General features: G+C 39.6%; 2 protein-coding genes and 1 non-coding gene across 4 annotated transcripts in view; 2 read left to right on the forward strand and 1 right to left on the reverse strand.

Annotated features, from left to right (window-relative positions):
* Positions 1 to 17697, reverse strand: part of WBP4 (WW domain binding protein 4) — a 33770-nt gene extending 16073 nt beyond the window's left edge. The window contains exons 1-9 of the mRNA XM_059902562.1: positions 16962 to 17697; positions 15907 to 15979; positions 13401 to 13463; positions 13188 to 13311; positions 8988 to 9155; positions 7865 to 7911; positions 7318 to 7393; positions 5364 to 5569; positions 1580 to 1743 (exon numbers count right to left, since the gene is read on the reverse strand). Of these exons, the coding sequence (XP_059758545.1) occupies positions 1580 to 1743; positions 5364 to 5569; positions 7318 to 7393; positions 7865 to 7911; positions 8988 to 9155; positions 13188 to 13311; positions 13401 to 13463; positions 15907 to 15979; positions 16962 to 16963 (923 nt within the window). The 5' untranslated portion in view covers positions 16964 to 17697. The remainder of the gene's footprint in view (positions 1 to 1579; positions 1744 to 5363; positions 5570 to 7317; positions 7394 to 7864; positions 7912 to 8987; positions 9156 to 13187; positions 13312 to 13400; positions 13464 to 15906; positions 15980 to 16961) is intronic.
* The window catches only part of ELF1 (E74 like ETS transcription factor 1), a 104845-nt gene continuing 94216 nt past the window's right edge, over positions 16904 to 27532 (forward strand). For both annotated transcript variants that reach the window (XM_059902557.1, XM_059902561.1), the window contains exon 1: positions 16904 to 17773. The gene's annotated coding sequence lies outside the window, so the exon portion shown is untranslated. The remainder of the gene's footprint in view (positions 17774 to 27532) is intronic.
* TRNAE-UUC (transfer RNA glutamic acid (anticodon UUC)) lies at positions 17804 to 17875 on the forward strand. The gene has a single exon. It is a non-coding gene; the product is annotated as a tRNA-Glu (tRNA).

Below are 27532 nucleotides of genomic sequence, written 5' to 3' on the forward strand. Positions count from 1 at the left end.
ACCATCATAAGCACAATTAAAAGTCAAACTACAAATGTGGAAAATCCACCATAACTACTACTAATAAATGGTTAGCTTCTGTACTACATAAGGATCTTCTGCAAGTAAGGAAAGACTAATACTTCAATAGAAAAATTTGCAAAGACTATGAACAGACAATTCACAGAAGAGTAAATACAAAACGCTGATAAATACAGGTATATGAAAAAAATGTTTCAACCTCACCAGTAAATCTACTTAGGAAGTCAGACACAATCCATCACATATTAAACTGGCTGATGTTAAGAATAATGGCTTTACAGTAAACTTATCACATGGAAAACAAAATACTCAAATTTTAAGAAATCTCAACTTTGAAGTACAGGAGATATTGGTATAGGAAGACCATCCTCCTATTGTAAGTCACTTAAGAAATCACTTAGGGGCTGAAGTAATCAATGCAGTCTATTATTTCTGCAACTTCAATATACACAATCAATATACTTACGGTCCCTGGCACTATGTAGCATTAAATACACATTTCCTAATATTTCATTAAGTAAAATAAAAGCTGAATATTTAATAAAAACATTTTAATAGTTCAAAGCTATATTATGGTACAGTATCACTAAGGAATCAATTCTTATTAGAACAGTATATAAAGCTGTCCAAAACTTGTATTACTCCGTCTTCTGAAAAAACATGACCTTTTCATTAAAGTACAGTTTTTTGGTTTGTTTTTTTTGGCTGCCTGCATGGTATGCGGGATCTTAGTTCCTTGACCAGGGATCAAACCCAGGCTCCCAGCAGCGGAAGCACAGAGTCCTAACCACTGAACTGCCAAGGAAGTCCCCTAAAGTACAGTTTTAACAATGAATAATTTCACTATAAAAGTATGCATGGAACAGTTATATTACATTACCATTTCAAAGCATTAATGTTTGGAGAAAAACTGCTTAATTCATATAAATACTTTTTTCCCACCTGAAGATATTTTTTAAGCATTTAAGAAACACCAATGTGTGAAGCTGGGGGTGACATTTTCCTTTCATTGTGTAAATGATCCTAAGACAATAGCTGATATGAACACATAAGTTAATAATGTAAACCAGGTAACATCTCTACCATGATCTTGTTTAGTTGATAAAACTGCCATTTTTTGAATAAAAACTTAAAAACTTAGCTAAGTGTCATAAGCCATTTTCAATACAGTAACAAAACAAGAGCTTTTTTCTTGCCTTTAGATAGATCCCATGAAGCATGTACTGCATATGCAGGTATTTGTTTCTCTGATAGAATAACGATGGTTGAGTGTGATAACGCACATGTGTGTATGGTATGTTAGTGTGGGAATGTGTGGTCAATAGAAATGTCATGTCTCAGTAAGAATTAAAACAATCATTAGTTTACTTTAAAAAAATAAACCTTAGCTTACATTTTAAAATATTTAATTAGAAAAAACAAAACCATTCTAGAAATAAAGGAAATGAGCTACACTTTTAATGAGCACCTTATTCCTGAAATTAGGTACTGCAATTTATGGAAATAATGGGACGTAAAATACCTGTAATAACAGTGGCATTAAGTTTCATGTACTTACTGGGACTCAACCTCTTGTTTAATTTCTTGCCATTCTCCATATGGGTTAGATTTTTTATGAGCTTTGGGTTCTTCTTCATTTGGACCTGATGAATTCTTCCCTTGGGTATTTTTTTCTTTCTGTGTTTCTGGTTCAGTTCCTTTATCACTATTTTTATTTTTTTCCTGAAATGTCAAAGTTAAGAAATAACAAACTTCAAGCAAAACTGCCAGGACCAAAAATTTCTTTAACGTAGTCTTGGTATTGATTTATAAATAATACATTAACTCAATAGTTCAAATTAGCACGTAACACAACAAACGTACATAAAAGAACTTCTTTAATGCTTGATTAGGTTTTTCATTAAGTCTAAAATGCTAACACATCATGGCCAAGGCTGTTTTTTAAAATAATATAACATGATCCTATTAACGTTCTACCCCCCTCAGAGACATACACTGGCCTTTTTATCCTCTCTTCTCCACTTTACTGCTTCTCTCCTTACTTACATGTCCAACAGTGACCTCCCTTTATACTGTGCCCCTTTTGAATTTAATGCCATGTCACTGGACCCTTCTATACCCATTATCTATTTAAAGAACTCCCTCAACAAATTAGTGTTAACCGAAATCCATCTTCACGTTGAGGACACTGCCAAAACCTCACTGGCCTATACAACTGGTAATGATGTGAAATTAGAAAAAGACACACCCCTGAGGTAGAAGTAGCTCCCAAGGAACCCCTGGAGAGGGCTGGTGCTTTTACGGCGCTTTTATCATCTGGGATAACAAAGCCCCGTGGCCTGGTTTAGCATGTGGACCATGCATTAGATTTCAGTCTCTTCGTAAACTGCACAACCATGGGTGGCAGTCCTGGAACACTGTTTTGTTTGCAATTCTTTGAATGGATGTTAACTCATTCCCTTATGCTGTTGATATCATAGACGTAGGAGACAGCATCAGCTTTCTCTTAGACAACCTGACTGCTTACAGGCCATGACATTTTTAAAGTAAGACATTTTTACTGAGGTCATGCAATAAATGCCTCCTCCTCTGAGGCTCATATCACCTTCTGTATAGTTCTCTTCCATTCTCCCTCTCATGATCTAATGACCTCTGGCCACTACTCCATACATATATTTTTTAACGTTCACACTTATTGGTATGTATGTTTTTTCCTTTATTTATTTATTTACTTTTTGGCCATGTGGCATGTGGGATCTCAGTTCCCTAACCAGGGACTGAACCCATGCCCCTGCACTGGAAGCGCAGAGTCTTAACCACTGGACCGCCAGGGAAGTCCCCATTTCTCCATATCAAGTGATGACTCTGGCAACTCTGTATGTTCTCTCTGTTCAAATTCTTGTTGTCCACACTGTAAAGCAACTATACTCTAATAAAAACGAAACAAAACAAAAAACCAAAACTCTTGTCATCCCAGAGCTTAAATATTCCCTACCCTCAGTTTTGTGACCCACAAGACCAATGACTTTGGCCTTCACTATATTTCAGCTGCCTAATAAGATATTTTCCTCATATGTAGCACCTGGTACATAGGTAATATTCAAATATTAGATCCTCACACTTATGTTCCTTTTAATTTGAATGAGGTCATCACTCAAAAATGACCCACTTACAAAATCTTAAACTCCAAAAGCCCACCCTCTGACCACAATGTTATTCTTTTGGCTTTCTGGCTCGCTTACTTCTACAATACCTCCTATCCAACATCGTTACCATCTCTACTACCTTAATTTCCTGTGTTCTGAGTTCGTTAGTCTCATCTAGACTTTACATTCTTCATTATCAGGCCCCAGCCCACAGAGAATCACGTTATAAACATTCTTTTGCTAGCACCCTTAAATATTTTTGTCCCTATGCGTGTCTATTGCGTAGGACCTAAAAATCTCCAACACAAATCTATCCAACCATTAGTTTGTCAAGTGTTACAAAAAAAAATCACACAACCATACAAACTGATGAGATTTCAGAATTTATGACATCCAATTTCAGCAGAGACTTTAACACTGCTTAGTAATGTGTCTCCAGTTATTTCTTCTCCTGGTCCCCTTAGTGATTATTCAAAATACATATTCAGCTCCACAGGGCTGAATTAATAATTTTATATTCATATCATGGAATACTATCTATCCATTATTTTAGTATATGAAGACTTAACGATGTCTTTGTGACAGATTAAATTGGAAAGTGATAATAAAACCTTATTACAGTATGACTCCATACCTTGTTTAAAGCAATGTACGAGTCTGAATAGAAAATTATAGACCAATAACATCAAGGTATTATACTGATTTCTCTGGGAAGCGGCAGGATTATAGTTTGTCCTTTTTTGTTTATCTGTATTTTGTAGTATTTTGTTTGCTTGAAGTTAATAATATCTGTCCCACGTTGGATGCTGGGTTACCTAAATTTCACTATAAACACTGTGAGATATCTACTACACAAGAGCTTTGCTGCTGCTCTTCTATAAACTGGATACATTCCTCACCCTAAGTTCCACCAAGATTTATGGGGTAGGTTAAGAAGTTGCAGGCAATGACAAGACCCTAGGTAAGGCTGGAAGTGCCCTCTCTCCAGCATCCTGGATATTCCTTCACCTCTCAGGCCAGTACTCAACCATGGATCAATGCTATGTATCTTGTCTGCTCTGGCACCCAGGCTCCTGAGTGTTCCTGGAAAGGTCACAAAAGCAGGACTAGCAATACTATTAACACTATTAAAATGTCTGTTTTACTTTCCCACCATGGTTGGGCACTTAGCACCACCACCTGTCAATCCTCTTACTTAGTTCATTTCTTCTCCCACCCTGGCTCAGTGATTATTTTAGACTGTTAATGTTGTCAAGCTCCCCAAAGCTTCTCACTCTCAGCAAGCAATCTTGATTTCTTTATACATGAGTAAGTTGAGGCTAAAAGGCAGGACTCTTTCCTGACAGCAAATCATCCATAGTCATACATTATAGAAAATGAAAACCTTACCTTCTTACAGAAAATGAGTTTATTCCTTGTTCAAGACCAACCTATCCACTTACCCGTGTTGGTATTCCCTTTCTACCTCCTTTGGAGCCCCTCTTAAGGAAAACATCACCACCACAAATCTCTCACAATTAAAAGTCAGCATGTAGCCACCATCTTACCATCTAATTTCTACTTTTCATTTCATATCCAAACCACATATACACTGTGAACCACTTTTCATCCTCCTGTAATCTGAGTTTTCCCACCTAAAACTCTGGTATAACTGCTAGAAGGATATCAAGGACTTCCTTACTGCAAAATTCAACGGACATTTTTCCTTTTCTAGACCTAGTTAATCCCTGATGTTCTCTACTCCTTTGGCTTCTGGGATACTGAATTCTTCTGCTTCTCAGCATACCTTCCTAATCATTCTTTCCTCATTCTGCCTTGTGGGCTCCTCTTTCTCTCCTGCACTTAAATGTTTAACGTTCCCCAAGGTCATTTTCCTAGGTTACTTCATCCATTCTGAGACTTAAATTACTACCAGTATGTTGATGATACTCAAATTAACATTTCTAGCCTAGACATTCATACTTGCGTGTTCAGACAGCTCTCTGAATGTTACAGAGGCATTTCATACTTAGGAGGTCTAAAAATGAATTTATTATATTGTTATCAAATAGATATCAATAAATGATACAACCATTTATCCGGGTGCCAAAATGCATCTCTTGGTTTTATTTCTATCTTCTACCAGAAAGCTGAAGAAAGTCTGTAGATCTTTTCATAAATTAACAAACTGTTGTAAAGAGTAAATCAAGAACTTACCTTAAACTTTATTTTCAGCTTTTGCGCTTCTGTAGAGACCTCTCCTTTTTTTCCTCCCTTTTCTGCTTCTTGTTCCCCATCAGAAGCACTATGTGAATCTGATGGTTTGGACTCTTCTAGGGTGCCAAGTGACTTTTCATTGACTTTACTAGAAAGCAGATCGCCAGAGTGTGGAATGAAATCATCAGGTTTTTCCCATCTGGATTCTATTCAACACATTTTAATAGTCATGTTATTTAGTTACCAATTCTCTTTAGAAGTAATTCCCAATATAATGTTTCCTGTCACTTACAGTATATTAAGTGACAACACTGCATCTGTTTCACACCATCACTCGATCAAGAAGATAATAAATAAGAGATCCCAAAGGTCTTGCTATTATCTTTCAGAAATTAAATTCAAGCAATCTGGATACACTAGATGTATAAACTACAGCCCCAATGGAAAGAGACCTAAGAACTGGTAATACTTTCTGAGGACTCAAAATTTAACCAACACCAGTTTCAAGAAACATCGTAATGGGCACACATGAGATTTCCTGAAATTTATTTATCACAAAATTTCCCTGGGATCTTCATAAAGTGGAATAATATGGCGAAGATATGAATGAATATAATTTGTCATTTTATAATAAGGGGAAAAAAAAAAATCTCAGTTGAACTCTACTGCCACCCAGTGGTTTGTTGGGCTTTTAGTAAAATGATAGCAGTTCTAATTATCTGCAGTTATTCTCTATTTTTAGTTTAATAAAAGGGACAGGGATTCTCAAATTTATTGTTCAACTGGGAAAGTTTTAAGAGTAAAGGGGGCTCTATTACTAATCACATTGATCCAGACATAAACTGAAATCGTTGAGGGAAAATCAGTATGTATAGTCCCTTATTAATTACAGGGTTCTTTCCAGTACTAATGAAAAAAATTACTTTTTCTTTGTCTCTATTTCACACAAGTAATAAAAGAACTTACAAGAAATAATTGGTTAAGCATTTAATATGTACCAGGTACTGTTTGGGGAACTTTAGAGACACATGACCATCATGAACTCACAGAGTACAGGATCAGCTCTACTTAAGAGCAAATATAGGCTCAGTGACTTACCCACAATCATAGAGCTGGTAAGGGAAGCTGTGCGTTGAGCTCACTCAGATCTAACTCTACAGTTATATTATATGTTATTTTATCTTTATAAGGATTCAGTACATCAAGTTTACTGAGGTAGAAGCATTGTCATCATTAGGCAGGATGGGTATCTACTTGGAGGTCAAAAGGGCCTTTTCCTCCTAAAAGACTTAATGCTATGTAGCAGTCTTTGGATAGCAGGAATTAAAAAACAAACAAACAAACAAACAAAGCTCAAAGTTACACCAATACTATAGCTATTTTGGTAAATTTAATTGCAGAAGAAACCAACTATAATTACTGGAAAGACTAGTTTTATGAAATTAGATAAAATCTTAATTTGAAAAACTTAGATAATAATTAGGTAACAATAATTATGCATGTTTTCTAAATATTTATATAACTGAAAATTATTAAATTAGTAAAAGTGAAAATTAGACAGTCTTAGCCACTGCTAAAATAGCTTCAGTTCTGCTTTTTAAAATAGGAGAAGGCAAGCTGAATGAAGTGATCTTCCAAGGTAATGATTATATTTCTAAAATAATCACGATAAAAACCAATGATGGTAGAGAAAGTAAAAATGATTTTCAAAGTAAAAAAATTTGTGACTGCAGTATCACTTGAGAATAACAACACACGGCTCAGTATATTATCGAAATCTTTTTGCTTTTCCATTGTATTAATGTTTTTAAATTATAAAAAATACATACTTGCTACAGAAATATGTTTATCACTATACTAAAATTCTCAAGTTCAGACAATTCATCAGCAGGCTAATAAGCAGTGTGAGGTACAATTTTAGACAGCTTAAGAGATAAACAAAGGTAATACTTACCCCCTGTTTCTGTATTATAATAATAGGTATAGCCATTTTCACTTAAACCTTCTACCCAAACGGTCTTCACTGCCGTCTAATGGGAGGAAAAACACCAGCATAAACTGAAGATGTGGTTATATATTAGGTAACTAACGCAGAGCCAGCCAACCTTTCCTCTCCTCTTGACACCTGGCAGTTAGGGGTGGTGGTACTGATCATGGCCAGGAAGCTTGATTTGTGTTAATCATGAGCCACCTTTCAGGGAGGGAATGCCTTGCCTCTGAAAGCCAGAAACAGTTCTTTGCAGACTGACAGGGACATGTAAATGGCAACTGACTGCAAACCAACTAATAATGTTTGCCCTGTGTGGACTTTTAGGGTAGACATCACTTTTCCACCTCCATCCACCCTTTTAACAAAAGGACTATAGAAAGAAAGGAACAAAGGGGGTTGGGGGGACAGGGAGGCTTATCTGGAAGTTAATTTGCTTAATCAACCCTACAAAAATCCCAGAAGCCAATCACTTAAAAGAATTTTAAAAAGACTATTAATGTGCTTCAGTTACCTTTTTTAAGTTTCCTTGAAATCCTTCAGGTTTCTCCCACTGAGATGCTTAAAGCAAAATATATTGCATTTGTAAAATCTTCCCAAAAAAATTTAATTTGGCAAAAAATTACAAGATATTCAACATGAATGAAACGCTACGTGTCTACAGTTTAAAACATAATTGAAAAATAAAAAGAAACAACATACATCCCAGTAGTACTGTGAAGAATACATATGAATGCAATGTAACCAAGAAGGAAGGACAGAACGAAGGATAAGAAGTTACTGGTACTTCACAAGAATTATTAGAGCTAGGTAGGGCTTCTCTTAAAGATTTCTTGGAATTCAGGCTTGATAAATTTTGACATCTTGGGGCAGGAGAGAGTGAGAGATGGGATGAATGACTCCAAAGAGGAATAAGATGAAGAATGCAGGAATTAAAAACAAATATTGCTGAGAGCAAGAGTATATAAAGTAGGATGGTGAACAAAGGCAGCAAGGAATAGGCACCAGAAGGGAGAAAAAATGTAATTAATAAATAATTTCTATGTAAATTTGAGAAAGACTTATAATCCCTAGCATACAATTATTTATGGTTCACTGCTGAACAACAACACGCACTTCACTTACGGCTCAGTGCAAACTCTCAGACATTGTTACTATTTCTATGTTGTCAAAAACTGACTGTGATTCTAGAGATCTTAATAATTACCATAATACTGGTAGCCCAAGGTTTTCTTCGTGATTAACTCTCTAATCTCATTTCCTACCTTCCTGACCATTCTTACCTTTTCTTCTACCCATTCCTTTAATATATGTACCACCCACCCTTTCTACTTCTTGTTCTCTTCTTTCTCCTTGTGATCTCATACACTCCTAAAAGTTAAAATATTTACAAAGTTTTACTGAGAAAATATAAAGCTATAATTTATTTGTAAGGAACCCACTATTAAGTCTTTAATTATGACCTTGAGTCACTATGAGAAGGGTACCTTTTTAAAGGGCACATAATTTTTTTACCAGTGGCAAAAATGTAAAGTTAGTCTTTCATTGTTTAAACGTTCCAATATTAACTAAAAGTCCTAACACAAAACAAACTGTCAGTTATCATTCTCTACTATTTTTATGCCTAAATGACTTACCTCCTGTGATAAGATCATAATAGTAATGGTAACCCTCAGAGGTTATGCCTTCTACCCATCTGCCCTTTGAAGGGTCTTTTTTCTTTTTCTTCTTTTCTTTCTGCTGATTTGATGCAGAGGTGGGTGGGATAGTGCTGGTTACTGGTGACACGCTTGGATCTGAAATTTCTGAAGAAAGATGAGAGAAGGGTGAAGTAGCTGATGTAAATTTTTTTTCCTGTTATAAAACACTAATAATTTTATTCCAATTAAAAGCTTGACAAGGGCTTCCCTGGTGGCGCAGTGGTTGAGAGTCTGCCTGCCAATGCAAGGGGACACAGGTTCAAGCCCTGGTCTGGGAAGATCCCACATGCCGCAGAGCAACTAGGCCCGTGAGCCACAACTACTGAGCCTGCGCGTCTGGAGCCTGTGCCCTGCAACAAGAGTGGCCACGACAGTGAGAGGCCCACACACCGCGATGAAGAGTGGCCCCTGCTCGCCACAACTAGAGAAAGCCCTCGCACAGAAATGAAGACCCAACACACCCAAAAATAAATTAATTAATTAATTTAAAAAAAAAAAAAAAAAAAAAAAGCTTGACAAGATTCTTTTGGGAACTTGACACGTTATTACAAAGCCTATTTAGAAAGCTAAACATGCAAGAATATAAGAATATTCTGGAGAATTATAAAAAGAAGTGATAAGGGGAATCTAGTCCTACTAGATATTAAACATTCTGAAACTCTGATTAAACAACCAATAGTGTAAAACTGATCCAGAAGTAGACAAACATATGACTGAAACACAATAGTACAGAAACAGTTCCAACTGCATATTTCTGGTATTTCTTATTAGAGAAAAAAAAATAGTTTAACAAACGATGTTGGACTGACTGGTTAATTATTTGGAAAAAAGTAAATTTATTCTCCACTCCCTGATCCTCCCATGTTTTTACATCAATATAAATGTCAGATCAAAGATATTTACCAAAAAAACCAAAAAAATGTTAAATTTGACTGCACAGAAATTCAAATATTTGGTATGGCAAAAATAAAAACAACAAAAAAAACATAAGACAGACAAATGATAAATCTTTACAACAAATATGACAGAGGATTAATGTTCCTAACAAAGATCCCTTACAAATCTAACATTCTAACACAAAAATGGGCAAAAAGTACAAAGGTACTTTAACACTTACTTCACTAATATCCAAAGAAATGCAAATACATACAATTTTTTTTGCATTAGGTCAATAATACTGAAAAGAATGACCAAATCCACAGTTAGTCAGTATGATCTATCGGATATTTACATGGGTATAAAAAATGGGTAGTTTTTATGGCTTTGCTTTTTTCCAAAGGAATAATTAGTTATTCCCAACATCAGTTAATAAAATAATTTTATTTCTAGAAAAAGTATAAATCAGCCCAACATTTGTGGAGACAGCTTGATTTCATCAGTCAATATACAAAATATATTTACACTTTAAATCTGCAATCTCACTTCTAGAAACTGAGCCTACAGAGATAAATGTGAAAACATGCCTACACAAGGGTGCTCACTGAAACATGCTTCCTAACAGTAAAAAACTCCAAGGAACCTAAATGTTAATGAGGAAGAGACTAGTTACATGAATTATGGCATTTTAATGGCATCCTATTATGGCATTTTATACCCTTTATTGAACACTTGTTACAAGTGGTCATAGTAATGAGCAATTCATACCGTTATGTTACTTAACTGTAGTAAAAATCGAAAGTCGTATCACTAGCAAGAGGCGATTCTGGTTGACCCCAAAGCTTGTGTTTCTAAACACTGTAGCCACTAAAAATAATGTGTATCTTTAATTATTTAAAAGAAAAGACGTATTTGACATATCATTTAGGGAAGAAATAAAACAACCCCCAAACAGACCACAGCATAAAATGTACAGTATAACTTTATTAAAAAAATTCTGAAGATGTCTGGAGAAATCTTAAAAGCAGCTAGTTTTAAAAACTCTTTTCTTTGCCTATACTGTTGCACTTTTAAAGGAATACATATTCTATTTAGAAAACAAGGCTATGAAAAACATTTGATAGGAAAAATCCAATTAAATATAAAACACTAAGATTTATTTGCTCATAGGGCAGCATAATAGAATCTCTCGATCTACCTAATTAATGAGATGAATTTTCAACTACGTCTTTAATTCTGCAGGAATGCCTACAATCCTTTTTCCCCTTAAAATGAACATAAAGCTTTACCCTTGTAGAAATACTACTACCCCCGCCTTTTAACTAATAATGTCCAGGATATTTTAAAAGTCTGGTCACGGACTTCCCCGGTGGTGCAGTGGTTAAGAATCCGCCTGCCAATGCAGGGGACAGGGGTTTGATCCTTGGTCTGGGAAGATCTCACATGCCACGGAGCAACTAAGCCTGTGTGCCACAGCTACTGAGCCCATGCTCTCCAGCCCATGAGCCACAACTACTGAGCCCACATGCCACAACTACTGAAGCCCGTGAGCCCTAGGGCCCACGTGTCACAACTACTGAGCCCGCGTGCTGCAACTACTGAAGCCTGCGCTCCTAGAGCCTGTGCTCCGCAACAAGAGAAGCCACCACAATGAGAAGTCCTTGCATTTTAACGAAAAGTAGCCCCCACTCGCCGCAACCAGAGAAAGCCTGTGTGCAGCAACGAAGACCCAACGCATCCAAAAAAGAAGTCTGGGCACAACTGTTCTTATCTGATGAGGGCAATGCCAATTAACTTAACTGTTACTCTGCTTAAAAAGTTAATCGAAAGCAGTTTTTGTTAGAAAGTAAAGAATACCATTCCATGTTGACTACTGCAACCATTATGCAAGATCAACAACTGAGATCTGGTTTCAGGATGATGGATTTGTCATGGAAGAAATGCTTTATAGAAAGTTACCAACTTAAAGTCTAAATTCAGTGACAAGATAGATACACTCCACTTAAATAATGCCTTTTATCTGGAACTGAGTTATCCTCACACCCTCAAATTATCTACCTTCCTGCTGGCGAGCATGTGGTAAAATGGGAGCCTTCATACACTGCTGGTGAGAATGTAAACTGGTTCAACCACAGAGGAAAAAAATACGGAGGTTCTTCAGAAAATTAAAAAACAGGTCTACCATACCATCCACCAATTTACGTCTGGGTATATACCCAAAGGAAATGAGACTGGATTATGAAGAGATATATACTTATTGCGGCATTATCACAGCTAAGTTATTCATAGCTAAGATAGGAAACAGCCTAAATGCCCATCAACAGATAAGTGGATAAAAAAAGATGTGGCATATACACACACACACACACACACACACACAAATTCAGCCATGAGAAGGGAGGATACCGTGCCATTTGCGACAACATGGATGAACCCTGAGCACATTATGCTAAGTGAAATAAGCCAGATACGGAAAGACAAATACTGTATGGTATCACCTATATGTGGAATCTAAAGAAGTCAAACTTGTAAAAGACAGAGCAAAATAGGGGAGGGGCGGGGGTGGAGGGATAAGACTGATGTTGTTTAAGGGTACAAAATTGCAATGAATAGTAAATGAGCCAGAAGTCTAATGAACAGTATAATGAATATAGACAATGATATCATACTATAATTATGTAATATGATAAATATTGCTACAATGGCAATCCCATTACAATAAATGTATCAAAGTAACACACAATGTTACATACATGTCCAATATATTCAATAAAAAAATTAAAAAGTAAAAAAAAAAAAATCTACCTTCTAGTAGTAAAGTCACTTAATTTGTCCACACAAGGTTAATTCACTATAATTCAATTATATAAATAAACATGATTCATAGTTTTGACCATATAGATAAAGTGAACGGGGGTTATAATGCAAGGCCAATTTTTTAAATGAATAGATCCATTTAGCCAAATAATTAGAATACATAAAAACTCAAGTGTCTTGGAAATGAACCGCTGACCTAAGATAGAGCGAGGACTAGGAAACCCCAAGAGTAACACAGTTGTTGTGAATGGAAGTATTGAAAGATGAAGATTTAAAAGCAAAACAAAAGTGCACGAGCAAAAGTCCCACAGTCTAAATAGGGCTGTGATGTACAGGCAAAGCACTAAGAGTATACCGAGTATATAACCTCTGTATGGAAACAATAAGAGCTCACTTAGCATGACCTCTGATGTTACTTTTAAAACATGCTGACTCCTTTTTTACCTGACTCTAACCCAAGCCTTTTCAAATCCTCTTGGTATGCTTTCAGGGCAGCTGCCTCCATTGCAGCAAACTCCTTTGATAACTTTTCTTCTTCCTTTGCCTTATCCAGGCTTTTCTGTTTAATCTGCATAAGACACATATAAAAGTGAAAGCTAGATAAAGGGCTGATATTTACATAGAGAAATTGGCAAAGAAAGAAACAAACTAGATTACCTCACTGATCCTCTTTGCCACATTTTCCTTATGATTCTTTCCTCTTTCATGAAATTCAATGCTCTTGAAGATTTAAAAAAAAAAGAAAATACAAAGGAAAACTACACATCATAATGTTCACAGCAAAGTAACAGTAAATAAAGATATGGAACATAACAAAATTGAATTACAATTGGCAGAAAAGATAAAAATAATTCTAATGCAAATTGGTCCTTTTTATCAAATGATGCTAAGGAACTAAACCACATTATTTATTATTATGCCCTCTGACTAGGTTTCCTTTGGTGCTTAAAATAAACTATGATGACCATATTAATAGAGAAATATACAAGGGACCCTTGATGACTAATCTAGTGAATATGATTGTAAAGAGGACTCAAACAAGACATGAAGCCAAAGGAGGAGTGGAAAAAAATCTTAACTTCAAGAAACACCTCTCAACATAAAATGTCAAAACCGGCGAGTCTCTAGAATTTGTACTGCTCTACTTGCCACAGTAGGTAAAAGACACAGAGAATAAACAATGATTCTTAGAACCTTATTCCGCCAAATTGCGAGAAAAGTAGATGTTAAAAAATTCCTCCTAAATTTTAAACAAATACTATTACTATGTAGTAATGGTACAAAATGTAAAACTTCTTTGCAGGGCAATTTGGCACTATCTGTCAAAATTAGGCTGCTGTAATAGAGAACAAAGAAGCTCCTTATATACTGATGATGAAAGAGCTCCAGGATATGGTGTCCAACTTTAAAAAAAAACCAACTGTGATGCACAACAGTGTAAACAGCATGCTACCTTCTATGCATGCTGGAATCAGAACCTATATCTATATGCCTATAGAAACAATGGACGGAAAGACAAGAAAATTTAAAAAGTGGTAACCTATGAGGAATGATGGTAAATGGATGGATGGGGACAGAGTCGGTGAGTGAATGCTATTACCTATTTAACAGCCAGAATGCTCCCTAAATTACAAATGTCTTGCTGTATACAATAAGAAATTTCTGGTAACTTTTCAAAATAAGTTTTGTCAATCAATCCTTATCTAACACATTTGCTGATTATTCTAAAGTACTGCTGTGAATTCCTCTTTGAAGTGTGACTTCATAAAGCAAATATTCATCCTCTATTTTTCATGTTCGTTTCCTAAAGTTGGTTATACTACACAAAGAATATTTAAGGCCTGTTCAAAAACAAATTAATTTTGTTTCTAGTTAAAGGTTAAATCAACGTATATTAGCAGTTCAAGAAGAAGAAGAAAGACTATCCCAGAGGGAATTATTTACTCTAGATCGGCGGTCCCCAAACTTTTTGGCACCAGGGACCAGTTTCGTGGAAGACAATTTTTCCCTGGGGTGGGGGTGGGTGGTGTTGGTTCAGGCGGTAACGTGAGCAATGGGGAGCGGCTGTAAATACAGATGAAGCTTCGCTCGCTCCCCCGCCACTCACCTCCTGCTGTGCAGCCTGGTTCCTAACAGGCCGTGGACCAGTACCACTAGAGGCCTGGGGGTTGGGGACCCCTGCTCTAGATAACTCAAAAACTTCACTGAATTGCTTGGATACTTCCAGGGAGAGACTCTCAGTGATTTGTGTAGCTTTTAAAATTTGTGGCTTTTTTTTTTTTTTTTTGTAAGGATGGCTAAGTCAAACAAAATCGTCAAGAACTTTAGCAGCTATTCAAAAAGACAGAAAAAAAGCAAGACAAAACTGAAAAGAAAAAATCCTTAAACTCTTTGCAGATAATAGTAATAAATGTCTATCAAAGAAACATAACACTGTTAAAGATGGGGCTACTATTCTTCTGTGCGTCCCACTCTACCAAGTAATAAGGATATGAATATACATTTAAAAGATACCCTACCGTTTATGTACTATGTACATACAGTATGACATGCGTGAGATGGGGGAAAAAAACAAAAATCAATGGTGCTTTTTGTTTCACGTCTTAAAAGCTGAATTTGGACTAAGACATACAGTAATAATGTGCTTAAAGGTTCCTATTTTCATATTCCATGACAAAGGTAACGATGTTCTTTCAAATTTAAGCATTTAGAGATATAAAGCTCTGCATCAAACATATTTAACTATCTCTAGAGCAGAAAACATACAAGAAAAAGTACAATAATGTCGTTTCTTTCTACATATTAAGGGTTTTGTGCTTTTACTTTTCTTTGTATATGACAACATTACAAACAGCACCATCATAATGTAGGTGTTTCATAAACATTAATGCGATTACCCACGCAATGTCCAGTTCCTGAATGTGACTGAAGGGCCATAGAGAAATAATTTGGCTTAGTACATAATCAAATTTGGGCTGATGAAAAAGAAGAAGCCTCACAGCTTTCCTACAAGGAATGAAAAGACAACAAAAATTGTTCGATGTTTTGAAAAATCAAGAGCAATGTATATGAAAGTGTTTTGTAAGCTCCGAGTTTAGATCAAAAAGGAACATTTCACATGAATACAATATTATGAGAATCTTTAATACAGGAATTATCATACAGGCCTATTGTCCGCTATCCAGCACTTGCAGTAATCACAGAATTTCTTTGGTTGGGACTTCCAGTAGTCCGCCCTGGAAAAGGAAAAACAAGTTTAAGTTTATTTACAATTTAAAAAGGTAAATTTTTGCATGATTTACAACTTCTTAAAGAGTCTGAAATATAAGCCTCTGCTACTGAATCTTGACTTGTTACACACAGCACCCTGCTTTATTATTTAACTGACGGAAATCAGTCAACTGAAATTCTGTTGCCAGTAGAGTGGAAAAAGTCCGCACCAGATTTAAAACGCCCTTAAACAAAATAGCTTTTAAAAAAATGCCTCACTGTCATCAGTGTGAAGAAATAAGGAACATCTTGGAGAAGATTATCTATTCTTTCCATTCCTTTCTGGCATTTTTGTAGATTACTGTTAATTGAAACATGAAGAAACTCATAAAGTTCACTTTAAATCAAGTTATTTCTACCCAAAGAACAAAGCATAAGACACCTCTGGTGAGAGACCGTGGTTCCTCTGAGACTATCAGTTAATAGTTTGTTCTTGAGCCTCATGGCAAAAGAGAGTTGGAAAAACCAAAGGATCTCTCGGCCGACAAGACCAAAAAATAAAGAATAAATTCATAGGCTAACCAAGGCTGGCCGCTTCTAGTAGGCAGAGGAGGCAGCGGTGGCCACGGCCCAACCCTACAATTTCACAATACCCCACGGTTCAAGCGCTACGGAAACCAGAAGGATGCTCGCGGCCCCCGACCGTGTAGGTGGCGGGAGCGCTCCGTCGCTTTGCGGCGGCCGTCCAACCTCCAGGGGCCGCCAGCCTCCCTACCAGAGCCCGTGCTCCAGGCCCCCAGGGCGCTCCGCGGGGTAGCATCCCCACCCCGCCCATAAAACCGGCCCCGCCTGTCCGCTGCCGGCCCCGAGCGAGTTAAAGGAGCGTCCGTCACGCCCCCCGGCCGAGGGCGGGGGGAGAGGGGTGGTGGCGGAGCGAGAGACCCGGAGGGGGAAAGGGCCGCCCGGAGAAACAAGACCTCGTTGTTTAGAGCCTGAGACCCGACTCACATGACAGGACCAGCCGCTCCGCGGGTCGCTCCGGGCCCGGCTGAGGCTCGCGTTCCCCACGCGGGGCGAGTCGGAGCCCAGCTCACCGCGAGGCCCACCGCAGCCTCCGAGCCCGGACACCTCCCTTCTTCCCCAGGACCAGTGTTCCACGGTTCCCAACTACGGGTGCCCAGACGACTCAATCCGCGTTCGAAATTTCCTCTCCTTCCCCTCCCCCTCCAGGGGCGGTACTCCCGGCTCCGGAGAGGTGGGGTTGCTATAAACGGGTTGAGGTCACCGAGAAGGGGCGAAAGCGCGACGGGACCTGAGCTGAGGGACGGGAAGCTCAAGCCTCACATCCCCGCGTCATCCCGCCTTCTCTCTTTTTCCCTGAGATCCAGAACGTCCACCCTTCTTCTAGGCTCGCTGGCTCGTGGCCGAGGAGCTCGCGCGCCGCCTCCGCCCCGAATGCAAACAGCTGTTCCCAGAGACGTCGCCGCCCTCAACTTTGCCAACTAGTCCGCACGCACTTTGACCAGCAGAGCAGCCCGGACCTGTAGGCTGGGGGCCGTTGGCGGAGTTAAAAAAAAAAGAGGTGAAACAGCTGGTTTCGGAGCCGAGAGTCGCTTGGCTTGGCCTCAGAACTTTCCTGAGGCGGCGGAGCGACCCAGCCCCGCCCCCCGGACGCCCGCGCGCTCGGGTCGGGCGCGTTCCCTGGCTCGCGAGCGCGTGGGCAGCGGCGGTAGCGACTCGGGTGGCGCAGAGGCGGCGGCGGCGGCTGGAGTGGCGGTGGGCGGTGGAGCTGGGGAAGCGGCGGCGTTTGCGCTTGTCAGGTGAGTCACCGCAGTCCTCTCAGCAGCACTTCCCATATGGTCTAGCGGTTAGGATTCCTGGTTTTCACCCAGGCGGCCCGGGTTCGACTCCCGGTATGGGAACGCTGTAACCTTTTTAGAAATGGACAGGGGGGGGACTAACTCATTTTTATTTCCAGTGGCTCTGGCTCTTTTTTCCGCCCCCTACCCCAGGTGATTTCGTGGAAAACGCGCGTTAGAGTAGTTGTTAGTGACGCCGTGAACTGGGCTGCGGCTTTGGGAGACACGAGTGCCGCGCCGGGCGGGCTGGAGGAGCGAGTGCATTCGGGGTTCTTCTGCTCCTGTGGGGCTGAGCGGCGGGGAAGGAGTTTCACTTTCCCTGGGGCCGCCCTCCCGCCCCTCCGGCCCCCGGCCGTCCCTTTCCAAGTGCTCGGGAGGTGATGATTAACTCTGGCCTCGGCTTATCTGCCCTCAGTGCTCCCCTCGGGCCCACACCCTCCTCCTCGGCCGGCCCCTTCTGACGGTCCCAAGCGAAGCGGGGCGTGTTGCCCCCTGCCTTCGGCGCCCGGGAGCCCGCGCCCGGCTTGGAGCCCTGTTGTCTCGGCCGGGTGTTGACTAGAAACACCCCCGACACAAAGCAGCCCCCTGGCGGGGGAGGGGGGGCGCGGGGAGGCGCCGAGGGCGGTCCGGAGATCCTCGGTGCCCGCGGGTGCGCTCTCCCGACCGCGCAGCTGCCCGCGGCAGCCCGATTGGCCGCGTGTCCACCCCGGGCTCCCGCGGCGCCCGAGCCCCGCCCCGAGGCCGGCCTGCGAGGTCATCCCAACTTGACATCGGGGGCGCCGGCTGTAGTTCTCAGAAAGTACCCCAGACTCCGGAGCCACAGACTTGAGTGTTTCTGCTCGGGAAGGCCTCTGGGGAAGGGCGTCCGTCCCGTTCTCCGCCCACGCCTTGCCCCCCCCCCCCCCCCCCGCCAAAACACACACACGCTGTGGAGAAGAAAAATACCACTAGGATGAGATGTCTTTAAAGAAGAAATGTGACTTTCCAAGAGGGTCTAACGTTTTGAGCGCCGCGGATAGAAAATCCTGGGGTGGAGGTGGGGCTTGGAAGAGAGAAAATTGGCCCGAGACTGGGGAGGGGATGTTATAACAAAGTTTCACTGTATTTTTAAATATAGAAGCCCTGTGTTTATTACAAAGAAGGGGCAGCTGTGTCAGCAGCATGTGAGCTGTAAATGAAACAAAAGCGTTATCTTAAATGCAAGCTGAAATTAGAAAATGGGGTGAGCTCTAATGTTTAGTCTGTTGGGCCTCCGGGAACAAATGAAGAAGGAAAAAGTGGCTCTTGTGGACGGGTCTCTGGTCAGTGCCATTACGGAGAGCAGAAGAATTCGTTGTTAGTATGTGCCTTCCCAAACTGTGCTTGATAGTTTTAACTGCACAGTGAATTTAGAAATAATCTGTTAATGTGGACGGTATGATTAAGGATGAATTACGTTCACATTGTAAATAAACTTCCACAACTAAAAATGTTTTAGATCATCTTCATTAGTTCAAATATTTGAACGTTTTCTCTACACCAAGCATCATCAGATACTCTTGGAAGTTAACTGATGTTCAGGTTCTTCATGTTAGGAGGTTGTGGAGAGAATCCTGAATGGAGTCATATTTTGGCCCTTTTGATTAGCTGTACGACCTTGTGGTAGATCTTTCACCTTCTCTGTGCTCTGGATTTAGAGCCATAAATTCTTGATAATACATACCACTCACAAATTGAGAGCTAAAAGAATTGTTGAGCAATTCTTGTGTCGGTAGTAAGAGTGGAAAAGTTTCATTTAAATAGAGGATTGTGTCATTGTTCAGAAACCATTTACTAAAGAATTAGGCCTGAGTTTGGAAGGAAGGAAAGATCCTTCTGCCTTAATTGCCTTCAGAAGAGCTTCAATCTTGACCTCGCATTTTCTGACGACTTGGTATCAAATTGTGCTAAAATGGATGTGATTTTCAACTGAGCACCCGGTATAATTGCAAATAGCTTTATATATATTTGAGGGTATGCTGAGAGGAGTAGTTTGGTGATAATATCTCTGTCCAAGACATAGACTTATATATTGTTGTGTACCAGGCACAATTGGCTAGGGCAGCATCTGAGTTGCAGAATTCCTTCAAGAGCACATAGGTGAGAAGTCACTTCTACTCAGGGAAGAGGACTAGAGACCAGACAAGGAAAGGAGAGTGTTTGCCCTGGACCTTGAAGAACGGGTTGGATTTCTCCTGATGGGGAATGTGTATCAGAAAGCTGAGGTTGGGGCAACAAGCGTGAGGCTGGCTAGTAGCCTGGCTGGGTGGGAGCACACAGTGCCTGGAGGGAGAGCCCTGGGGATCAAGTTGGGATAGTAAAAAGGGAATTTTAACTGGATAAATTCTGACTAGGTAACAAGTTGTTTTATGGCATTTATGTCACTAGACTTTTTAAAACATTTTTTGTCTCTTTGAAGAAACTAAATATAGCATAATATGTGAAAAATTCTTGTTTTTTTTTTTATGAGTCAAACAATATAGAAACATGTAGAATATTTTGTGCCCATGGGTTTTATGTTTAGCAATTAGATACTAATTTTTAACCAATGGAGTGGAGAAAATCAATTAACATTTAAAAGAATGAAATCTAGGTTTAGATAATGAGAGTGATCTGCAACGATATTCTTGCTGGAAATCGTCTAAGACAGAGCTGCTAGTTACTGTTGGTGAAGCATACACCTTAAATTGGTCAGGACTAGGTGATAAGTTTGTAAGGATTCATTCATACGCTTGTGCCTTGCTTCCAAAACGCCATTGGTAGTTGTTTTATGTGTTCTCTCTTGAGCCACAAAATAAAGTGATACTAAATGAGTGGTGTGGATTACGCAAATAGTCTCTTTACTATTTGTTACTATTAGGTGCAGCTAGAAGATGTACGACAGTTCAGTAAACGTTTGCATAGATGAACACCTGTACGTAAAGAAATACAAGGGATGGGAAAATGACGATGGCATTTTAAAATCCAAAGACTTTACCGTGGTCTCTGAGCCTAACATTGTCTAGCCTCTGCTTGGCTCCCCAATGCCACCTCCTCCCTCCTCTCCCTCTTCATTGTACTTTAGCTGCACTGGCTTCTTGCTTTTTGTTCCTTGAATGTGCCATACTGGTTCTTTTCTCAGTCTTATGTCTTGCTGTTTCCACTGCCTGCAGTATTCCCCCTCCAGCTCTGCACATCTCACTCCTGTCAACGTTACCTTATCAGAGAGGCCTTTCTGTCTACCCTCACTAGAGACTCCCTTTTCTGTTTACTGTCTGGTTACTTTATGCTGTTTTATTTTCTTCTTTTTCTTATCTGAAATAAACGTGTTTGTTCCTGTTTATTTCTTGTCTTATTCTACTAGAATATAAGTTCCATGAGGGTAAGGATACTGTGTAGTGAGATCACTCTTGTTCTGTAAGAGTCAAACAGTAATGAAGAAGTTGGTACCATCATAGGTTGCTGGGGGAAATGTAAAATGGTGCAGCCACTTTGGGAAACTGTTTGGCACTTCCCTCAAAATGTTAAACATAGAGTTGCCATGTGACCCAGCAGTTCCACTCCTAGGTATATACCCAAGACAAATTAAAACATGTCCACGCAAGAACTTGTACACAATTGTTTATAGCAGCATTCATAAGCAGAAAGTGGAAACAACCCTAATGTCTGTCAACTGAGGAATGAATGAATAGAATGCGGTGTATCCATACAATCAAATATTATCTGGCAATAAAAAGGGATGAAGTACTGATATATACCACAGCATGGATCAATCTCAAGAACATTATGCTAAACAAAAGAAGCCAGGTTCAAAAGACCACATTTTGTATGATTCCATTTATATGAAATGCCCAGAATAGACAAATCTGTAGAGAAAGAGGATGGATTATGGTTGCCTAGGATTGGCTGGGGTGGGGGAGGACGACACGGGGGATGGGAAGTGATTGCTAATGTAGGTACAAGGTTTCTTTTTTTTTTTTTAATTTTATTTATTTATTTATTTATGGCTGTGTTGGGTCTTCGTTTCTGTGCGAGGGCTTTCTCTAGTTGCGGCAAGTGGGGGCCACTCTTCATCGCGGTGCGCGGGCCTGTCACTATCGCGGCCTCTCTTGTTGCGGAGCACAGGCTCCAGACGCGCAGGCTCAGCAATTGTGGCTCACGGGCTTAGTTGCTCCGTGGCATGTGGGATCTTCCCAGACCAGGGCACGAACCCGTGTCCAGTGCATTGGCAGGCAGATTCTCGACCACTGCGCCACCAGGGAAGCCCAAGATTTCTTTTTAAGGTGATTAAGATGTCCTAAAATTACGTTATGATGATTGTTGCACAACTCTGTAAATATACTAAAAAACATTGAATTCTACTCTTTGTGTGGGTGAACTTCACGGTATGTAAATTATATCTCAGCAAAACTGTTAAAAAAAGATCGAGGCAATCAAAAGATATAGAATATTTTGTCTACATTTTACGTTTATCATTTGTATATTAAATATTTAAAAATAATAATGGAATGATTTAACACTGCACCTCTAGCTCCTAGATAGTCCAGGAATATAGCAAGAGCTCAGTAAATAACAGACGAAGGAGGTTGAAGTATACAGATAATTATGATACAGTGCATAGTGTGATAAATGCTCAGAGGAGACTAAGCCAAGGGTTACACGGGTTTGAGGGTCTCTAAAATGTCACGTCTGGGTTTGTGCGAAGAGAATGGGGAAAGGCCTCTAGGAGGCAGCATTTGAGATTGGCTTGGAAGGCTGGTTATGCTTTGCTGGTAGAGATGATTGAGCGGGAGACAAGGCTATAAGAAGGAAGCAAGCAGGAGCAGAGGTCCCTAAACAGTTGCTAGCACATTTTGGCTGAGCTGAGAGTACAAATAGTATAAGAATGGACCAGTAGTAGTAGTAGTATAGTAGTATAGTGTAAGAGTGCAAGAATAGGCTACGGTCTGTAGCAGACAATGTCAGGGCTGGCAGATCTCCTCTGATGTCTTTTTATCATCCCCCCAACCCCTAGTGTGCTTCTGATGGCTCATACTTGGGAAGAGCTGTATCCCTTACCGGCAGAGAGCTGGAAGTACCTGGGGGTTTATCCCCCTTCCCCTAATAGCTCTCAACCCGAGACTGTCCTGTCAGGAGAATATCTTTGGAGCAGGGACTTTGACTTTTCCCCTGTTCTGTATCATCAGCACTTGGAGCAGTGCTTGGCACTTGGTGAGCATTCAGAAAATATTTGAATGAATGAATGAATGAAAACCAGGAAGTTGCAAGGTATATTCAAAGTGAAGTTTATTTCCTAAATCCCCTTGACTCATGCAGAGCACTTAGATAGGAGATTTTGGAAGGTTCTGATTGTGAAGGTCCTTGAATTTTGGAGTAAGGAGTTTACTTAGCTAAAAGAAGGAATTTCTGGTAATATGATAAGTTTTAATGAAATTAATTTGGCAGTAGTGTGCAGGATGAACTGGGGGATGGAAGGGTTGTGTCTGTGGTGTCCACACTGACCAGGGTTGGGGGGTCTTTTGTAGTACAGTAATAATCTAACAACTCTCCTTGCCTCTAGCGTCTCCCTAAATAGGGTGGTGGCAAAAGAATATAAAGGATTAGATAGAAGAGGTGCATTGAAGGAAAAATTTAAGATGTCAGGAGTAAATACTTCTCAAAGAAATAGGGAAGTTACGAAGCATAGATTTTTTTTGGAAAGGGCAGACAATTTTTGCGATTGTTGGTCAGACAGTAAATTATTATTGCCCACCTGTGTGTGTGTGTGTCTTTTTGAACACTGAAATTGTACCTTGAATTCAGAGACAAAATTAAGACGGTGAGACTGCCACCCTGTGGACAATATAACTTAGAACTAAAATCCTCAAAAATTATAATAAAACTTGATCCACTTGAAATTAACTATTATAGAACTGATTATGGTTCTTCCATATTGGTATATGTGGTTATGCTCATTAAATAGAAAGTTGAAATTAGTTTGTTTTTTGAACTTTTTCTGGGGCTTTTAAATAAACGGAATTTAAATGAAATCAGTAGCTTTAAAATGTTGCAAAGAAATTCAGGAATGCCTTTTAGATGGCATACTTCTTTCTCTAGAAATTTCATATCAAAGAGTGTGTTTTTTAAAACATGGTGGCATGTATGCCTGTTGTAAGGTGGTATTTTTTTTCTTGTATTTTTTATCCTGTTTTATACATATATCCTTGAGAGTTACATTTCTTGAAAAATAAGTGAGGACTTCCCTGGTGGCGCAGTGGTTAAGAATCGCCAGCCAATGCAGGAGACACGGGTTCGAGCCCTGGTCCTGGAAGATCCCACGTGCTGTGGAGCAACTAAGCCCGTGCACCACAACTACTGAGCCTGTGCTCTAGAGCCTGTGAGCCACAACTACTGAGCCCGAATGCCGCAACTACTGAAGCCCCCAGCCCTAGAGCCTGTGCTCTGCAACAAGAGAAGCCACCGCAATGAGAAGCCAGTGCACCACAACAAAGAGTAGCTCACACTCACCGCAACTAGAGAAAGCCTGCGCGCAGCAACGAAGATGCAACGCAGCCAAAAATAAATAAATAAATAAGTAAATAAGTAAATAAATAATAATTTAAAAAAACTTGTTTTGAAGAAAATGTAGATGAATATTTAAAAAAGAGAAAAATATGTGAAAGTGTACCCCATCATTTTTTCCCTCCTAAGTGAAAGTGGCTTTCCCTTCCCATTTTTATAGAGTAGGATTTTATTGTTAGAAATTCGCCATGCTTTGAAGAATTGCCTTCATATAATTGCCTTGTATTTATGTAAATAACTTGGCTTTTATTATAGGTTATTTATTTAGAAGGGCAGTCTGCTCACAAATTAAACTGGTAAACTAGCTTGAATCAAAATGAAATGGTGGGTGTGAAAAAATTGTTTGCTCTCTGCAACTCAGGAAATGGTTCTGTCTAGAACTCTGCAGAATAAAACTTTCCCAGCAGATGAGCTGCTTACAGCCTAATGTTGTAAATGGCTTACACGCTTGTTTTCCCTGAGGAGTCTGGAGGGGTGGGGTCGCCATTTAGCGCTGGAAGTTTGTGTTAGCGGTAAAGCAGAAGTGGGCTGAAGCCTCATTCTGAGATCACAGTCATGCATCCTTTCTGAATGTGATATCCAGGATGAGGAAGAGAACGAATTGACGCATCTACTGAACCCCTACCCCCTTCACTTTAGGGACCTTATGTTTTGGTCATGGAGAGATTTTCAAATATAATAATGTTAATGATTTAAAATATTCAAATATTTCTCTGAGTTATTTTTCTCAAAAGTGTCGCATGACAAACATGATAATAGACTTTCAATATTAGGTTTTGTTTAACCTTTTCAGAGTAAGTAGATGAGATTGTGACTTTTCTGAACTATTTTTTCCTACATTTATATCTTGTATTCCACAGTTGATGTATGCTGTGTGATTTGAAGCAGACTATTAATGGTGAAAATGCAAATGCTTATCTAGGTATGCAAGGTACATTGCCATATAAAAAACAGTATTATTGAGATACTGTTTAAGGAAAATAACTTTCAAAATACTTCATGGTCTATTTGCTCCTTTCCTAAGTATTGGGGCGAAGAGCCAATAAAATTAGAGGTATATTTCTGTTTTCTAACCTTCTTTAATGGTTTAATTATCATATCATTTTTAAAACTATGGAATGAACTTATATAAAGAAATTTTTAGTTTAATATTTAGCCTGCACTTAAACTTTGTTATCACGTGGTATCTGCCTTTTTAATGCTAGAATGGTGATTCTTTTAGGATTAATGGTAGTTAGTGTTCCCTTTTACTTTCTAAGCATGGGTTCATTTTCATAACTGTAAGTATAAAACATTTTGTTCTTTGAAAAATAATTCCAGCATACATGACTTGAATTTTGATAATAACAATAACAACTGTCTCATGAGTTTTGCGTGTCTGTTGGGTGTGTGTTTACAAATCTTAATAGGTCTTTTATTTTAGAATGCAAACTATTCACTATTAAATAAATACCTTTGATTTGAACCTTTTTTTTGCCTTATTTTAGATGTCTAGGGAGGTACTTAGTGACTTCTAGATCCAGAGGGTCTTCTAGATAGTCTTAAATCTTTACTTGTAGTTTAATCTTTTAATTTAAAGTTTCTTTTGGGTTCAAAATCCTAAGATCAGGATACATTTCTGATTTAGGACGTGTTGATATATTGCTTTGTGTGAAACTTTTTATCTGTTTCCAGATTTAATTAAACACTTAATTCAAGTTTTCAAGGTTGTGATGGGATTTGTTTTGCCCCAGCTTTCCTAACATCTGTGCTTATCACTGATACCTTCCTATGACAAGGGACCCAGTGACCCTATTACCTGGGAAGGATGGGGCCCTGCCACTGAGCCATCCCCTGAGTAGGGCAGGCACTGACCCAGTCACAGAGCTGAAGTGGAAAGGAAGAGTATGATGGGAAGGGTCTGTCCCAGAAAACAGGTGGCAGGTAGCGGGAGGGGAAGCATCCTGATGGAAGGCCGAACATAGGCTTAAGGAATTCAAAACTTCATGCAGGCAGTTGGCATCAGGAAATTTCAGATATGAGTGGGAATGCCTTTTCATTATTTATTCTCCTTGTTCTTTTTGCCCTTTCACATGAACCACAATTTTTTTTTAATTAACTGAGTTATTTTTTTGGCTGCGTTAGGTCTTCGTTGCTGTGCGTGGGCTTTCTCTAGTTGCGGCGAGCGGGGGCTACTCTGTTGCGGTGCACGGGCTTCTCATTGCCGTAGCTTCTCTTGTTGCGGAGCACGGGCTCTAGGCATGCGGGCTTCAGTAGTTGCAGCACGCGAGCTCAGTAGTTGTGGCTCGCGGGCTCTAGAGCGCAGGCTCAGTAGTTGTGGTGCACGGGCTTAGTTGCTCCGCGGCATGTGGGATCTTCCCGGACGAGGGATCAAACCCGGGTCCCCTGCATTGACAGGTGGATTCTTAACCACTGCGCCACCAGGGAAGTCCCCTGAACCACAATTTTATTGTCCCTTAAATCCTGCTTTGAAAGACTGTTTCTTCTTTTCTATTTTCAATACCTTCTAAAATTGCCTTTTGCTAGTTCATGGAGCATATTTTAAGAGGGCTTTTTACAAGTTTGTAGGAAAAAGAAAGCACATAAAGTTTATATAAAAGCAAATCTGCCACCTCACACTCATTAGGATAGCTACTATCAAAAAAACCCCAAAAACAAAAAGCCAAATAACAAGAGTTGGTGAGGATTTGAGGACATTAGAGCCCTTGTGTTCTGTTCATAGGAATGTAAAATGGTACAACCACTATGGAAAACAGTTTGGTGGTTCTTCGGAAAATTAGAAATAGAATTACCAAATGATCCAGCAATTCTATTTCTAGCTGTATACCCCAAAGAATTAAAAGCAGTCTCAAAGAGATGCTGTACACCCATGTTCTTAGTAGCATTATTTACAGTAGCGAAAAGGTGGAAGTAACCTAAGTGTCCATAAGTGGATAAATGGATAAACAAAATGTGGCGTACACTGACATGGGAATATTTTTCAGCCTTAAAGAGGAGGGAAATTCTGACACATGCTACAACATGAATGAACTTGGAGAACATTATGCGAAGTGAAATAAACCAGTCACAAAAAGACAAATACTGCCATGATTCCACTTACATGTGGTAACTAGAGTAGTCAGAATCATAGAGACAGCAATAGAATGTTGATTGCCAGGGGCT

Source organism: Balaenoptera ricei, chromosome 18, assembly GCF_028023285.1.
Source record: "Balaenoptera ricei isolate mBalRic1 chromosome 18, mBalRic1.hap2, whole genome shotgun sequence".
In the NCBI taxonomy this organism is placed as follows: domain Eukaryota; kingdom Metazoa; phylum Chordata; class Mammalia; order Artiodactyla; family Balaenopteridae; genus Balaenoptera; species Balaenoptera ricei.